The 17098-nt window shown below is 38.9% G+C and overlaps 1 protein-coding gene across 2 annotated transcripts; it reads right to left on the reverse strand.

Moving 5' to 3' along the window:
- Positions 1 to 10038: 10038 nt before the first annotated feature.
- Positions 10039 to 16426, reverse strand: LOC149015840 (uncharacterized). 2 transcript variants are annotated; one of them, XM_089156307.1, is made up of 3 exons: positions 15931 to 16426; positions 11330 to 11420; positions 10039 to 10321 (listed from the first exon to the last, which is right to left on the reverse strand). In XM_089156307.1, the coding sequence occupies exons 1-2, from the start codon at positions 16334 to 16336 to the stop codon at positions 11347 to 11349; spliced, it is 480 nt and encodes a 159-aa protein (XP_089012433.1). In that variant the 5' UTR covers positions 16337 to 16426; the 3' UTR covers positions 10039 to 10321; positions 11330 to 11346. The 2 variants fall into 2 exon arrangements, with proteins under 2 accessions (XP_089012433.1, XP_089012432.1); XM_089156306.1 differs by having other exon boundaries at positions 10040 to 10321; positions 11317 to 11420; positions 15931 to 16425.
- Positions 16427 to 17098: the final 672 nt, after the last annotated feature.

The following is a 17098-nucleotide window of genomic DNA, read 5'->3' on the forward strand; positions in this document are numbered from 1 at the left end:
AGAGCTAAGGGTATTCAGGATCCGACAAAGATTCGATACCCTAGGGTGGACTCATCTCTTCACGGCGGACTTGCCCGTCTACCCGGATCTAGTGAGGTTGTTCTTCAGTAACCTCACATCTGTCGAGGAGGCCAGTGGACCGGGTCATCCTTTCAGAATCATTCTCGAGAGAGCGGGTCATGGAGACATAGATCCGCTTCTCCACTAGGACACTGGCACAGATTCTTCAGGTGCCATACTACTCACATCAGTGTCTATGGATACCATCAAGGGCAAAGGTAGACCGCTACTTGCTACCCTACAAGCTTCATGAGATCTGTGCTACACTTTGGGACAGCTCAGAGTGCTACCTTCCGCGGAATAGCGAACAGATGACGGATTCATCTCGGATCATCGGTCGCATTGTGGGCCGAAACATCATGCCGAAGGCCGGACATGACCACAGAGTTACAGTGATGGAGGCCGTAGTCATCTACCGGATCTACATGGGATTCCAGATTGACTTGTCCTTCATCATCTAGAACGTCATGATAGATCTGGTGGCACGTCCGAGTATGAGGAACCTTTGCTTCGGGAGATTACTAACATTAGTCTTCCAGCACTTCGGGGTGGATCTAGCAGGAGCAGATGTAGTCACTGGAGCACTGGGGTACACTATTGGGACGAGGACTATCAGGCAGATGAGGCTTACCCAGAGTGTGAGATCTCCAGGTCCAGAGGGTGAGGAGGAGACAGATGACGATGAGGATGAGGTTCAGGTACCAGTAGATGAGGGTGATGCTGGTCCAGATTCTGATGATCAAGCAGAGGAGGACACAGAGATGCATGAGGCTGATCTAGAGTATCCTGAGATTCCCAGATCACCACACTTCGAGACTGAAGGCCCTTCACACTCAATCCCAGAGACTTCAGATTTAGGTGCTCAGTTGAGATTGCTGACTTCCACGCTAGAGAGGATGGAGGTCAGACAGGAGCAGATGAATAGTGCTATGGAGTCACGGCAAGATCGAATAGAGTCTTAGATTACTCAGATGGCCGGGGACTTTAGAGCATTTAGAGATCAGAGGAGATCACCTAGATAGATTGTACTTAGGATTTCCCTTTGTGCTTTTTCAGATGTAAACTTTTCTTAAAGTTAATGAAGTTCTTTTTGGTTCACTTTATTATTGTGTATTATGCACTTTTCTTTTATTGCATTACATGATATTTGTTAAAATATAATTATTGTATATTATTCAAAGATATTCAGTTATGCTTCATTAAACAAGTTTCTAATCCAAATGTTCTATTATTCACTTCTAAGAGTAGATGAGTCATTTCTGGATCTATGACTCAAGAATGTTCCGTTAATGTTTTTTGTGGTTAGGATTTCCTTGAACTTTAGGCTCTGATACCACTCTGTCACATCCCCCCAACCGGTACCCTAACTGGCATACCCGGGTGTGTGATCCACAGCCCCGAAGATCAAGTATCGAGGAAATCATACTCCCACATATGCAAAAACATAATTATGAACAGATAAAATCATGTATAATATTATAAACAAAAGATCTAATCAGGAAATGAATATCAATATAATCAGAGTGCGAAAATGATACCAGATGTAATCACATCAAAAAGAAGTAGAATAAGGTGGAAACTCACTCCACAGTTACAGCGGAAATGTAGCACGTAAGTTTAAAAAGAATTTCAACTGAGTCTAAAGGAAAACAAAGAAAGAAAGTCAAACTGAACTACGAGTTTTCTATCCTATAGATAACATCTTCAAAATAGTGGACTTCATCAATCCAACATAGATGTTCCAACTCTACGTCGCATCTAATCGTAGTACGCAACTTGATCGCTCGAGGGATCATAAGGGTTATCTTCATAGTTGCCAGTACCTTGTGGGTAGTAAGCTTCTTAGGCTTGCGCTTCATCGTATTGTCCTTCATAATAGTCAATACCTATAGAATAATCTAACAAAAAGGAGTGAGTTCAAATGAACTCAGCAAGGCAAGTTAACTCATAACAACATAAATAACATATATCAGAACATAAAAAGATGCAATGCAGTAAGAAACAGATAATGTATGTATGCATCTAAACTCTATGTATGCTGGTCTCTATTGGCAGACATGCTTTAAGTCATAGCACCATACTTCTTTGGGTAAGTCTCAGTCACTCGGCTCCGGTTGTTAGTGGGTCCGTCATCCCTCAGAACATTCCATGGTTGGGAGTTAAGTCACTGCTCACTCATATCACCATTGGTCTAAGTACTGGCGCATGTCAAGGTTAAGCCTAGCCCAATGCAAGTCATCTCCTTAGTCACATCAACTTAGCTCCAGATACGTCCATTTCTCCCCTCTCCTTTCCGGTATTCTTCACACTAGAATCCTCATAGTCCCGGACTACGGACTCCTCAACCCTATTGGTTATCCACATATGGTAAACGGGAAGCTCTTATGTCCCCTCACGGGTTGGTTACCGGTCTTGAACGCCCATGAGCCCAAGTCTATCCATATGCAACCCTCCCAATAAATGGCCACCACAATGTGATTCCTGTCCTCTCACGGGTTGGTTACAGGTCTTGAGCGCCCATGAATCACATTACTACCACAGGTTGTTCGGTCTCAATACCCCTCCGACTAGGGTCTAATATAACGGGGACATCCTAGCCAAACACTGCTAAACAACCCTAGGTATGACAACCAATGATTCAGAAAGGTGTCAATGGGCAACCCCGAAAACATCCCATACTATTTCCGGTATTGTCCAAGGACAAAAGTGTCAAAAGGACACCCCTCAATCCCAAACCATACCTAATCAAACACATTCTCAGATCAGTCATGTCATATACAATCAACACTTCATCATACAAAAGAGAATATAAAAGCATAATCCAATCATTAAACAATATAGTAATAAACAATTCATATAAGCTTGAATAATGAAAAAGAAAACATAAGTGAAGTGCTACTGTACTTACAGTAGTACATCAGAAGTATAAAATACAAGAATAGTAAATAAACTCAGAGTTTCTTAAAGTAGAAACCAGAGAGTATGCGATCTATTTTATTATGAAATAACTGTTCTTACCTTGATTATCGCCGAAGCTAATCCAAAGATCAAAGAGAGAGGCTCCAAACTTAGCAATTAAACTCCTAACAATCATAGACAGCATTAGGAAAGATGCCTAAAAGATCAGAGAGAAAACGAATCAAACTGAGCGAAAAACGAAGCTACTGGCATCATTGGTCGATTGATTGGTCTACTGACCCAGTCGACCAATCAGTCGACCAACAGAGTCAGGACAAAGCAAGTACGAGAATTCTGATCCGAAACTCAATTTATAGGGTTCAAAACTTTACGAAACTTGGAGGAAAACTATATGATAGTATTCTAACACTAATGGAGTAAAGATCGGGCACTAATAATGATTAAAAACATTACCTTTAAATAAAAATCATGGTTTCCCCAATTGGGTGAAAAACCTTAGAATTCGATGAAAAATACACTATGGAAATCACAACAAAGACGAGGGATGATTTAGATCTCATCCAAGAAAAAGGTAATCAGAATTAGATTCAAGTACGCAATGAAAAATTAGATTTAAATGGTTACGAAATCAGATCCATGGAAAGGATTAGGGTTTAAAGAAGAATTTTCAGAGTTAGGGTTAAGATCTCTATGCTGATCATAAACCCTAAAGAAAGAATCAGATTACGGAAGAGATGGTTGCAAGAATGTAGCATCTTCTTCCCAATCTTAATCAAGAACAAGATCGAAGAAAGAATAAATTACAATATAGAAGAGATACTAACCTTACACTGACAGATCGGAGATGAGAGGCTTCAGATCTGCAGAGGAATCTTCGAAATCATCGAAGAGAGTTTCAAACGAGTCTTCCCACGTTCTCAAATTGTTCTGGAGGCAAAGGATACTAAGAAATACGAAGTGTGTTTAAATAGAGAGTGAAAAACCCTAAAATTGGAGTTTCTTGGATTTAACACACCATTGGTCAATTGATTGGTCTATTGGCCCAGTCGACCAATCAGGTCAGCAAAGTTCAAACAAGGGAATGAAGGATCAAATGGACACTAAACCTCAAGGGCTTTTGCACACATATCAAATGACATACCTAGTATGTAGAAATGCCTTCAAATCAAGTCAGATAATACTCCAAGTCCTTCAACTAATCTCATCTTCAGACAGATGCGGTTCTTTCTTTCCAAATCTGCATAGACTTCCAAGTATGGAACTCCATCATCAACATACATGGGTTCAGAGTCAAACACCATGTCTTCTACTGAGATGGCCCATAGTTGGCTTATTCCTTTACTCCGGGTCTTTGGACCTAAAAACAACCAGGTTTCCGGGTCAGGGTTAGGGTAAGGATAGGGCTGGATTTCACAAGAAGTGTCAAAAGGACACTTCCTAATCCCAAATCATACTTAATCAATCACATTCTCAGATCATGACATACACAATCAACACCTCATCATACAAAAGAGGATGTAAAAGCATGATCCAATCATTAAACAATATGCAGTAATAAGCATTTCATATAAGCTTGAATAATGAAAATAAGTAAAGTGCTACTGTACTTACAATAGTACATCATAAGTATAAAATACAATATCAGTAGTTAAACTCAAAGTTTCTTAAATTAGAAACCAAAATATACGCGATCTATGTTATTATGAAATAACTGTCCTTACCTTAATTATCGTCGAAGATAATCCAAAGATCAAAGAAAGAGGTTCCAAACTTAGCAATTAAACCCCTAACAATCATAGATACAACATTAGGAAGGAAGCCTAAAAGATTGGAGAGCAAACGAATCAAACTGAGCAAAAAACAGAGCTTCTGACTTCATTGGTCGATCGATTGGTCTACTGACCCAGTCGACCAACAGGGTCAATACGAAGCAAAAACGGGAAATTTGATCCGAAACTCAATCTACAGGGTTCGGAACTTCACGAAACTTGGAGGAAAACCTTAGAATAGTATTCTAACACTAAAGGAGCAAAGATTAGCACTAATAATGATTAAAAACACTACCTTTCAATTTGAAATCATGGTTTCCCCAATTGGGTGAAAACCCTAGAATTCGACGAAAAATATACTATGAAATCACGGAAAAGACTAGGGATGATTTAGATCTCATCCAAGAAAAAGGTAATCAGAATCAAATACAAGTATGTCATGAAAATTAAATTCAGTCGGCTAAGAAATTAGATCCATAAGAAGAACTAGGGGTTTCAAAAGGATCTTACAAGGATTAGGGTTGAGATCCCTATGTTGATCATAAACCCTTAAGAAAAGAATGAGATTATGGAAGAGATGGTTGCAAGGATGCAGCATCTTCTTCTCAATCTCGACCAAGAACAAGATCGAAAGATAAATCATGACACTGAAGAGATTACTAACCTTGAATTGGTAGATCGGAGATGAGAGACTTCAGATCTTGCGGAGAATTTTTCTAAATCACCGAAGAGAGTTTCGAATGAGTCTTCCCACGTTCACCGAGTGTTTTGGAGGCAGAGGATACTAAGAAACACGAATTGTGCTTAAATAGAAAGTGAAAAACCCTAAAATCGGATTTTCTTGGATTTAACACACTGTTGGTCGACTGCCCAGTCGACCAATCAATCAACCAATCAGATCAGCAATGCCCAAACAGGGAATTGGAGGATCAAATGAACACCAAACCTAAAGAGCTTTTACACACACATCAAGTGACATACCTAGGGTGTAGAAATGCCTTCAAACCAAGTCAGATAATACTCCAAGTCTTTCAACTAATCTCATCTTCAGTCAGGTGCAGTTTCCTTTCTAGTTCAGAGCAAGTTTCCATAATTGGACCACCAACATCAACATCCATGGGTTCAGAGTCAAACTTCATATCTTCCACTGAGATGGCCCACAGTTGACTTATTCCTTTACTCCGGGTCATCGGACCTACAAACAACAGAGTTTCCAGGTCAAGGTTAGGGCTGGGTTTCACACTTATCCTCCATAAACCTTAAACAGTTTCTCATTTAAATAATTCCTTGGAAATGTCAAAATTTCTAATTAGCCTAACAATAACCCACAATTCTAGTGTCAAAATAATAGTCAGAATTCACAAATAACAAGATATATATCTACCTATCCCATTCACAAAGGCAACTAATGCACCTTCAGTGGGGGTGCTAGGTGTTGGTGTTGGGGTGTGGTGGGGGTGCAATGTGTTGGACTGGGGTGCACTGGGGCCTGGTGCTGAGGGTTGGGCACATGGGCTCTCACGGCATAAGGGGGTGCATTGGGGCCCTGCACGCATGGTGTGTCCATGTGCACACAAGGTGGTCATAGAGGCAAATCGTCGAGCACCATGTGTGCACTATGAACTGCAAGCTTCAATGCCAAACAATGGAACCAAAGCAAATAGAGAATGTGTGTGTGTGTGTGTGTGTGTGTGTGTGTGTGTGTGTGTGTGTGTGCCAAATAACCATTACCATACCTGATTTCATTGACGAAAGACTGTGTTGGTGACGCGTGTGTGTGTGTGTGTGTGTGCCAAATAACCATTACCATACCTGATTTCATTGACGAAAGACTGTGTTGGTGACGGTGAGTGTTGATTGAATGTCTTTGTAGATGTTTGACAAAGTTGCAGGTAGAAGGTTAGGTTGCAAAGGTTGCGCACTCAGTTGTTGAGGGTAGGTTGAAAAGGAAATGGCGTTGGCATTAGGGTTCGCGTGGGTAGTAGTTGCAAGGGAGAGTTGGGGTTCACCAGAAGCGGAAGCGGAAGAGGATCAAGCTTTTGTTTCAAAGAAGCTTCTTCGTGAAGACAGCAATAAATGGAGGGAAGGGAAATTAGCCAAGGGGAACTTTTGTCTTTACACAGTATAAGGGGTATATTGGACATTTTACAACCCAAACTTAACGGTCAAAATGCTTGAGTGTTAAGGGGAGTAAATTGGAATATTTGACTTCAAGCTAGGGGCCGCCGTGTCATTTCTCGCACTTAAGGAGGTAATCACTAATTTGGGGCCTACTTAAGGGGGTGCCATAGGAAAAACTCTTAAATCTATTATTCCCTCACTTTGATCTAGAACTTTGCAATATATGCAATGGAAGATCAGTGTATGCTGCCTTTGACCCTTGGGTTCCAGATATCAGGGACACCGTCTTCCCCCTGAATTTCATGAGATTTTAGAAAACTACAAAGTTGCTGAGTTTACTGATGGGAAGCGATGGATTCATATATCACATTTTCTTCTTACCCATACATTTTGGAAGCAAAATTGCTAGCCAGGGGCGGACCTAGGATGAAATATTAGGGGGGCCCCAAGAACGAAAGCCAGATAACCTTCCTGTTAGGGAAGCACTAATGCTTTTTTGTCACACATATTATGTGGGCCCTTATAATATTCATTTGAGATCTCACATCTAAATTATTTTATTATATTAAATAATAGACCCACATATATTTTGTGGGGCCCACACTTATTTGAAAAAAAAAAGGTAAATTATTGATAATGATTTTTTTTTGGACAAAATATAGGTAAAATTAAAGCAACAATATAAAAAAATATATACACATGACTTCAACCCTAAAAAGTTAGATGCAGGCAAATATTTTCTTTGGTAGGAGATGTAAATCAAATTTTTTTTTTATGTAATAGATGCAAACCAATGGCAATTACTTACCTATTAACTATAGATATTTTATTCACAATTCAAAATCAAATAACAAAAATTGCAGAAGAAACAAAGAAACATATAATATAAAATCAAATAAAAAGAATTAAAAAAATGAGAAAAAGATAAACGATAAATAAATTGAGAAAGAGAAAGAGTACTTAATTGTGGAGTAGATTTTTTTTCCAAATTTTCTTAACCCACGCTTATAGAAAGCGAAGAGAATAAATAGAAAGAAAGAAAAGGAAGAGAATAAATAAAAAGAAAAAAATGAGAGAGCATAGAGGATATAAAAGAGAATAAATAGGGATTGAAGAGTTACTTTCTAATTATGAATGACATTTTGATTTTTGAATACCTAATAAAATGTTTTTTCAAATATTTCCTTTAACCAGGTTTATAGAAACAGAAGAGAATAAATAGAAAGAAAAGATAAGAGAGAATAGTGGGGAGAATAAATAGGGATTAAGGAATTAGTTTTTAATTAGGAATGACATATGTGCCCATTATTTTACTTTTAAAAATTGTTCTCAATATTGGGGGGGCCAAATAGCGACATTTCACATATAGGAAGAGAAAAAAGTGGAAAAAACAAGGGAATTAAGGGAATATATAAAAATTTTAAAAATCCGGGGGGGGGCCATGGCCCCCTCGGCCCCTTCATAGGTCCGCCCCTGTTGCTAGCACTCCTCTTTCTGAACAGCTGGATGCCTGGGTCATTAAACCAGCAAAAACCGGATGCTTTTCCACAAAGAAAGCGTCTGGATCTTATACTTTTGAGAAATGGCAATAAAAGGAGCTGGTGGTCCCTATTTTTGGAAGTTAAAAATCCTTCCCAGATACAAAATCTTTTTTCCGGAAACTCTCTTGAATTCATGACTTCTACTATCACCAAAATCCACGGCTTCCTCTTCTTTTCCCATTGCAAAATGTACTTTTTGTAAGAGTCAAGTTGAAGCTGATTGGCACTTATCCTTTGAAGGTCCCTGGTCTGCTCATGTGCGGAAAAGTGGTCCTCTAGAGCTAAACATAGAACTCGTTCCCTGTAGCTCTTTTCAGGAACTCTGTGATTACATATTTCGTTTTCCATCCTTAACAGGGGAGAGAGACGAAGAATTTTATCCATTTTAATAATCACTTGCTATTACATATGGCAAGCTAGGAATAGAACACTTTCCAAATCTGAGAAATCCTCTCCTATATCTATCCTCCAACAATCTCAATTTTTTTTTTTTTTTTTTGAATCCGAAGAGTTTATATATAGGGTGGGGGGAATATTACTAATATAGATGCTGCCGGATGGGTGCGAACCCAGGACCTCCCCGTGGGAAGTTGGGCTTTTAACCGCTCTACTAATCCACCATTGGGCAACTCGTTTAGAGAGGAAAACAACCCCTAGATGATGACAATGATACCATAATTAAAGTTTCTTTACTAGAAATTGAATGGCCTTTACTAACAAACCAACCATTTGGATTGTTGGGTTAATAAAAGAAGAAGCCACTTGAATTGCAGGGGTTGAAAACAAGACAACCAAAACAGCAGCATGGAGCAATGTACTGATTTGGAAGGAGCTTGCAGTAGTACTACTACTGTAGTAGTACTAAAAGCAGAAAACTGGAAAATGGAAATCAGTTGCAGGCAACTCTGTTTGGTCTCTCAAATTTTGATTGCGACTCACATATTTTGCTTGTGCTCAACGCAATCGATTGAGCGATACACCATAGGACATTAAATTCAGATCAAGGGCGAGATTCCAATCTCTACTGTTGATTTTTCAATGGTTGAGATCAAAATCTCCACCAAGATTTCGACCATCATCAACAATTGAGATCAAAATCTCAACAACTTAAATCACCGGAAATTTAGCTTAATGGTTCAGCGCATTATGCAAAATCCCTTTTTGCGACCCTGAAAATGCCTTCCATACAATATTTCAGATCTCTGAATAAATAAACTGTTGTGAAGTTTCTCTATATCGTCCACCCCTATCATGAAGTCTAATTTGTTTGGTCTTATACTCCAGTTGCTGAGTTTTGAAAATAGGGATTTGCAAATCACCCTAAGTTTGGTTAAGTACCCTAAGCTCACCGTAGTCAGGGCTTCCAGTTGGGCCATAACATGAACCATGTAAAGGTTCTGTTAGTATTAATATATTTCTTTCTATCAGCTGATCTCAATATATATATATTTAGTATCACTAAATTCTGATTGCAAACGTATTAAACAGTCCCTGAATCTTCTACTTTGAGAGACTATGGTTATTGCCACAGATTATTTGAAACCCATTCAGTGTCCTAACTTGAACAGAGTTCCCTTAAATCCCCAATTTTCAATTTGTACTTCTGGTGGTAATTTTCAACTTTGCTCAGGTCACACACAGAGTATCATGTTCTGCACAGTATCTGTTAAGCAATTTATTCTGAAGGCTTTTGACATTAAAAACAAAAATTACTTCTTTGGCGAGTCTCACAGATCATGTGTAGGCATCTGGAATGTGTTTGGGGGGTTTTGGAGAACATATAATTACATGACCACTTTCCAAGGATGATTCCTGAATTAATCATCTTTACAACTCCCCACAAGGTATGCTCCCTGCTGATCCATGACCCATACATTCCCCCCTTTTCTTTTATGTACAGAGTGAAAGATCCTGCAAACCCAACAGAAAAACAAGACAAATGATCACTCAAATCAATTTAGTCAAAACACCCCATTCCCCAATACCAAAAGAATAACAAAGTACAGCAAGGGGTCAAGGACCAGCAGCTCCATCAGTAAACAGAATGCCTGGGAAGACGGAGAGGCGGCAGGTCACAAACAACACCCCTACACATCTTAACATGAAATGGGGGAAAAAGGAATTATAACATTGCATAAACCAAACCCCTAAATCACATTAGTCCCCTGAACTAACACGAACGCTCAAAGTCTCTTAAATTACCATATCATCAACACCAACGACTGTCCCCTAATGTCATATATGAATACAATTATGTTTGAAGATTTTGATGTAGCAATATAAATATAAAGAGAATTTCCTGCACCCAACCCTATTGTTCCCACATGGGGGGTTAGCTAAGAACTTCAGACGAATAAAAAAAATATATGCAATGGACTTTTTACCACCTTTAAAAATAAAATAAAATAAAATAAAAAGAAGAAAAACAAAAACAAAAACCAAAAAGAAAGAAAGAAAAACGTTGTGCCTTCAATTAGCCACAACAAACCTCTAATCCTGTAGTTACACCCATGAAGTTCTAAAGATTGTTCACGTCCAGCTGGAGTCCAGGGCATGGCCAGGCCCCCTCCTCTCCCCCCCCCCCCCCTCCTTCCTCTCCCACCTGCGTAGCCACATCACACTCAACAAAAACAGTATCCCTTACATATTTGATTAATGAAAGCCCTATGATGTAAAATCTGTAAATATAATTTCAAATGTAAATGTAGGAAATACAAGTATCCTACCTTCCTGACTCTTTGAAAGAGGTAATCTAACCCCCCCCCCCCCATACCAGGAACACAAAAAGCTATACTGCATTTCCAACTGACCACATGACCTATAGCTTTGTTAACTAATTAGTAATTACAAATGTAAATGTGTTATCATCAAGAAACAATATGGACCAGACAACAGATTCCACTCACCCTAGATTCCTACCGTGATAGGAATACAGCTCATCCTTCCTCGTCTTCAGATTGGGAAGTTGTCTTTGCATTTGGATCGCATTCCACTGGATATTGAGATGCACCTGCGGTCAAAAAGGAGCCAGTAAGCTTTGCTTATAAGAGTCAAAATGCATTATTGTTATTGCAAAGAATTAAACAAACATATTGGAGTTCTACTGTAGCCTTGGTGTGACCAATGGTCGCATGACATTCCCTCTCCCAACTGTATCTCTTTTAGTTTGATTTCTTCACTCACTGTATTCTTACTTCCCAGTTTAAAGTCCTACTACTTGCTCTCTCCTTGTATCATTAGTTCTCTGTCACTGCTAGTCTCCTATTCCGACTGTTCAAACACTACATTGTTCTCTCATGTGTCATTCTATGTACCTCCTCAATAAACCCCTTACAAGGAATGTAAAGTGCAACACGCAGTTGTCCAGATGGAGGGTTCAACGACACCTGGCCCTGATAGAATCCCTGAATTTCTTCTAGAAATATTGAACTTAGTAGGTGGAGAAGTCACAAAAATGCTTATGCTAAAAAACCAAAGCACAGAATTATCTCAAGAGTACAAAATCACTTGCAACCTAAAACCAAACTGCGTGTCTACCTAGTCATGTTAGCTAGAGGAATGAGCAAGCCAAATTATATTCGGAGTACCTTTTTTACGGCGGTCAAATAAATGAATAAATAATACTCAATAAGATAAGATATACAGAAAATAAAAGATAAAATAACTACCAGGCAGAGAAATTTCTCCTTTAGCTACAAAGTCAGAATTTGTTGGTCTACGGCAGTCAAATTAAATGAATAAATAATACTCAATAAGCTAAGATATACAGAAAATAAAAGATAAAATAACTGCCCGGCAGAGAAATTTCTCCTTTAGCTACAAAGTCAGAATTTGTTGGTCTAATGGCTAAGCACTTAAACTCTTGGTGTTTTGCTGTTCAGACACCCTGTTCAATTGCCTTCCTTCTGCTTCTTCACCTGCATAATCTAAAGCACAATCAACGGATACATCTCTTATTAAGTAATCAGATAGAAGGTCAACTACTTCCCTTAGTTGCACGACGAAAACCCCATCCACCCAGACGGTTCAGTTAGCAAAGATGTCTTAATAAGGAGGTCATGAGTTCAGATCTTCTTGACGCCTACACACAACCTTTATGGATGTATGCCATTGGCGCAAGAATGCAATCCACTGAATATGAAATAAAAGGATTTGGTTCATGACAAACAGGTTCTCCCCCCTTCCAAACAACATATAAGGAGAGGAAACCAACCTTCAAAGAAAAAATGTCTTGAGAGGTTAAGAAAGCAATTACTATCATGGGTGGAAAAGAAAATTTGATCAAAAGAACAGAAACGTAGATACCAATAGTTTTAGCGAATCAAATTATGTGAGAAAAGAGACATTCAAAAATTAGGTGCCAGAGAAATTCCTCAGCGGCGTGACACATAACTTGTTCTCCAGAGGAACAAATTTACTTAGGTAACTTCTCGGGAAGAGACCATATGACAACACTTCCAAAAAGATTGTTTAATTCACAATGCACCTCTAAATTCCAGATGATATTCCAAATAAAATGTTAAAAAGGCAGAGATAGCAGGAAGTTAGAACCAAGATATGCTATTAAACAAGAGGCAGCAATTTTAGTGGCCAACTGCCCAGACTTAGAGGACAAATGACAGCTGCTGAGAGTCTCACCCTCAGAAAAGAACCAGCAACATTTCTGTTTTTTTGGGAGGGTTGGTTTTATGAATTATGAGAGGCAGTCCTAGCAAGGCAACAATACACCAGGACCCTAAAAACAAATTACAGAAGGCTCCTATAGCTTGCTAGCTAGTTCAATGCAACAAATCACGACAACTGATATTCCTCAAGACGACATCCCTTAATACCTAGTGGGAGAACTAGCTCCAAATTGTACCATCATTCACCAGTAACAAAAAGCTCAAAGCCTCAAATACTTGTGAAATTTCAATTTTTCAGCTTTGACTTAATTGTGAACAAGAATACACAAGTAAAAGAACTTATTTACACAGCACCCACCATTATTAGGGTGAAACTAGTGACCAGCCACTATTATGCTGTAAATTACATGGCACCCACTTGAAAATTACAAGTTACCCACAGTTAATTTTGTTGTTAAATGGCTAGTAAAATTACCTAAATGCCCTTACCCTTATTTAAGTCATTTGAAATTCAAATTACCCAAATGCCCTCTGAATAGTGAAATGACATAGTTACCCCCCATTTAATATCTTCTATATCCAACCCTTAGGTGGGTGAACGGATTCTCCTTTACCCATCTTCTACCTAACACATCGCCAGAAACCGCCCATCACCACCGCCACCGAAAACCACCCCACCCCACACCCCGCCAGCAACCAATTGCCCCACCTTCCCCTACCGGCAGCCAGCCCACCCCCATCTTTCAGTTTTTGAACTCCACACTTTCTTTTTTTTTGGTTAAGGATGATTTTCTTTAATGCAGGGTATCCAGTTTGTCTTCAACCATTTTCCATCTCCCTAATTGGGTTTTGCTCTCTTCCCTCTTGGGCACCTCATCCTCTAACAGAAATTGGCGTCCCAAGCTATCCAACCCTTCAGATGGGCCACGAAAATCTCGAACTTCACCTACAACCAATCTAGATACGAGCTACGATATACAAGTTATTCACATTTTGTCGATTTGAAACTGTTGCGAGCTGCTTGATGAAATGTCAAGCTCAATTGGTTCCCCACAGAACGAGGATATCTTTGTTACAATCGTTCGAGGTCTCATTAGCAAAGTAATCAAGGTACTTGACTTGGTTTCTCGATTTCAGATGGAACCATCATTGAAAGTACTCAATGCAATACTGGATGTTCTTGTAGGAAGATATTGATTTAGCCAAAAACTTTTATAGGAAGAAGATGATGGCGTCCGATGTTCAAGGTGATGATTACACTTATAGAATCATGATGAAGGGCCTCTGTTTGACAAATAGGATTGCAGATGGTCTCAAGCTTCTTCACTTAAATGGATTCTCAGAGTATCCCACCGACTACTGTGATTATAATAATCTAATTAATGCCCTCTACAAGAATGGGAAGGTTGGGACAGCAAAGAGAACAAAACCCAATCAAGAAGATGGAAAATGGTTGAAGATGAACTGGGTACCCTATGTTAAAGCAAATCATTCTTAACCCAACCAAAAAAAAAGGAAATTGCAGAGTTTATTTCAGAGTTTAAAACTGAAAGATGGGGGTGGAGTGGTCGTCGGCGGGGGAGCGAGTAGGGTGGTTTTTGGCGGCGAGAGGTCTATGGTTTACGGCAAGGTATAGATAGAAGATGGGTGAAGGTAGAATCCACCTAAAGGTTGGGTTTGGGGGTATTAAATGGGTGAATTATGTCATTTCACTGTCTAGAGGGCATTTGGATAATTTGAATTTTAAATATTAAATGACTAAATAAGCGTAAGGACATTTAGGTAATTTTACTAGTCATTTAACAACAAAACTTAATTATGGGTAACTTGTAATTTTTCAAGTGGGTGCCATGTAATTTCACTGGTGGTCACTAGTTTCACCCCAATAATAGTGGGTGCCATATAAAGAACTCCAAATAAAACTTTACACGCCTATGTTTGCCCCTACTAAAGCATCCAAAAAACTAGGTTTTAGCCCAAGCTAGCCCAGCCCATGAAACGCTTGTAACTCTTCAATTAAGCAGCTAATGCTAGCATAATTTCAACCCTCAAGATCTAGAGCATAGTGAATGTTAAGACTCTTCTACCGTTCAAGACATTGTTCAGCATATTTTTTGAGGTCCTACTCCAACAACCAGATATTGTTGATACCAAAGAAGATTAGAGCTAATTACATAACATCCACATCATGATCAATCCACTGAAAATCAGCATGCGTCAAAGTTCACTCTAGGATGTTCCACCCTATCATCATACTCAACAGTAATCATGGCATAACCACTTAGCACTACAAGTAAACAAAATGTTCCATAAGACAGTGCTTTAAAATAAAAATACATGTGATAGCTAAAAAATAAATTAGATAAATAAACACCGAAATACAACACAGAAAAATTTAAAAAAAAAATGAATAAAAACTGAAAACTCTAGCTACTCTAAGAATCAATTAGTAATGGTTGGAAAACAAATTCGGAGAAATTACCAGAGAGTAACCTCAAAAAGAGGGAGCCAAGGCAATAAATTTTGTCAAAGTCAAGAACCCAAAAACAAAAATTTTCAGCAAAAATAGCCCGTGGCCTTCAATCGATCTAAAACTTTGACAAATCTTAAACAAATCAACCAAATAATCTAAAACAGCTTCAACCTAGAATTTTTTTTCCCTTTTTATTTCTTTGATAGGAACTAAAAAAATCAGCGCCGGAGCTAACATCAGCTAAACTACAAATAGATTCAACAATAAACCGCTCACATACCGTGTTAGGACCAAATCTCATGCAGGAAAATCAAATCTTTCACCAGATACACAATCCAATACACCAAAAGATCAGCAAAAAGGAGCTCAGATCCGCATTAATATCAATCATCAAACAGTGATATACCAAAACCTAATCATACCTCGGAGAAAATATGCTGACGAAGGCCAACCACGAGCAGTTGAAAGAGAGAGAGACTCTTCTTCCGTTAACGGATTGGCTAATTTTCCTACCAGCTCAACGAGTCCATGAGGCCGTCTCCGAGGTGGAACCCAAAAAGACGATCCGGGTAAAAACGGAAGCCAATCCGGCGCAGCTCTTTTGACGATGATTCCGTGGATTGCATCTTCAAGTCTCCGCAACCCCAGAACCTCAACTTCGTTATCTTTATCGACATCTACCTCGATAAGCTGCGGTGCCTCGAATCCATTCGACCTATTCCTGTGGCAGAGTAAGCGTGACGATGGTGCGAGAGCTGGACTTTTAGCAGAGAGAAACGAGGGAGAAGACGAGACTCGAATTAGGGTTTGGGAAAAAGCTCGAGCCATGAAAGAAGACCGGAAAAATCGCACGAACAGAAACTGAGAGATGGGAGGATGCTGGAAAGAGGACTTCTAGATCTGGATAGGAAGAACCGACTTGACTTATATTAGAATTGGTTAATAAAATATGTTGCTTGTTAAAAAATATTGTTAAATATGGTTTCTAACAAAAAAAAAATAAAAAATTGAAAAATCTGTTAAAATTTGACACGTGAGACAGCACATGAGATTCGGTACGGTAAGGAAATTTATACCTAAACAAAATTATAGCATACAATTTTGTATCTAAAACCAATTCAAAATCATATAAGGATTTTTACTTGTTGCAGCTGCAGCCAACAAGAAGTCATTGTGATTACACCATTTGTATAGAAGACGATTTGGTGGTGTCAAATAAAATGGTAGGGTAAATATGTCACTTCCCGACCCGAGAGCCATCCGGATTAACCCAAACGCATGAAATTCCCAAGTAGGTCCCTCTTTAGATCAGCCTGATACAGTACCATAATCGATACACATTCATAATACCCATGACAGACAAATAACATAAGCATCTACATTGGAAATGAAGATAATTGTAACGAGTTATAAAATTATGCTAGGGTATATAGTCATTTGAAATTTAGGTTTAGAACAAGTTTTCAATAAATATCCCGAATAAATCTAACCCCACAACAACCCCCAAATCTAGGAGACATTTGATCCATAGGAATAGGTGTAACAATAGCACATAGCATTGTGGAGCAACACAAACGGCTCCTCCGCTTC

This window comes from Hakea prostrata, chromosome 5, assembly GCF_041222555.1.
Source record: "Hakea prostrata isolate BN-2017 chromosome 5, UWA_Hpros_2, whole genome shotgun sequence".
NCBI lineage: Eukaryota > Viridiplantae > Streptophyta > Magnoliopsida > Proteales > Proteaceae > Hakea > Hakea prostrata.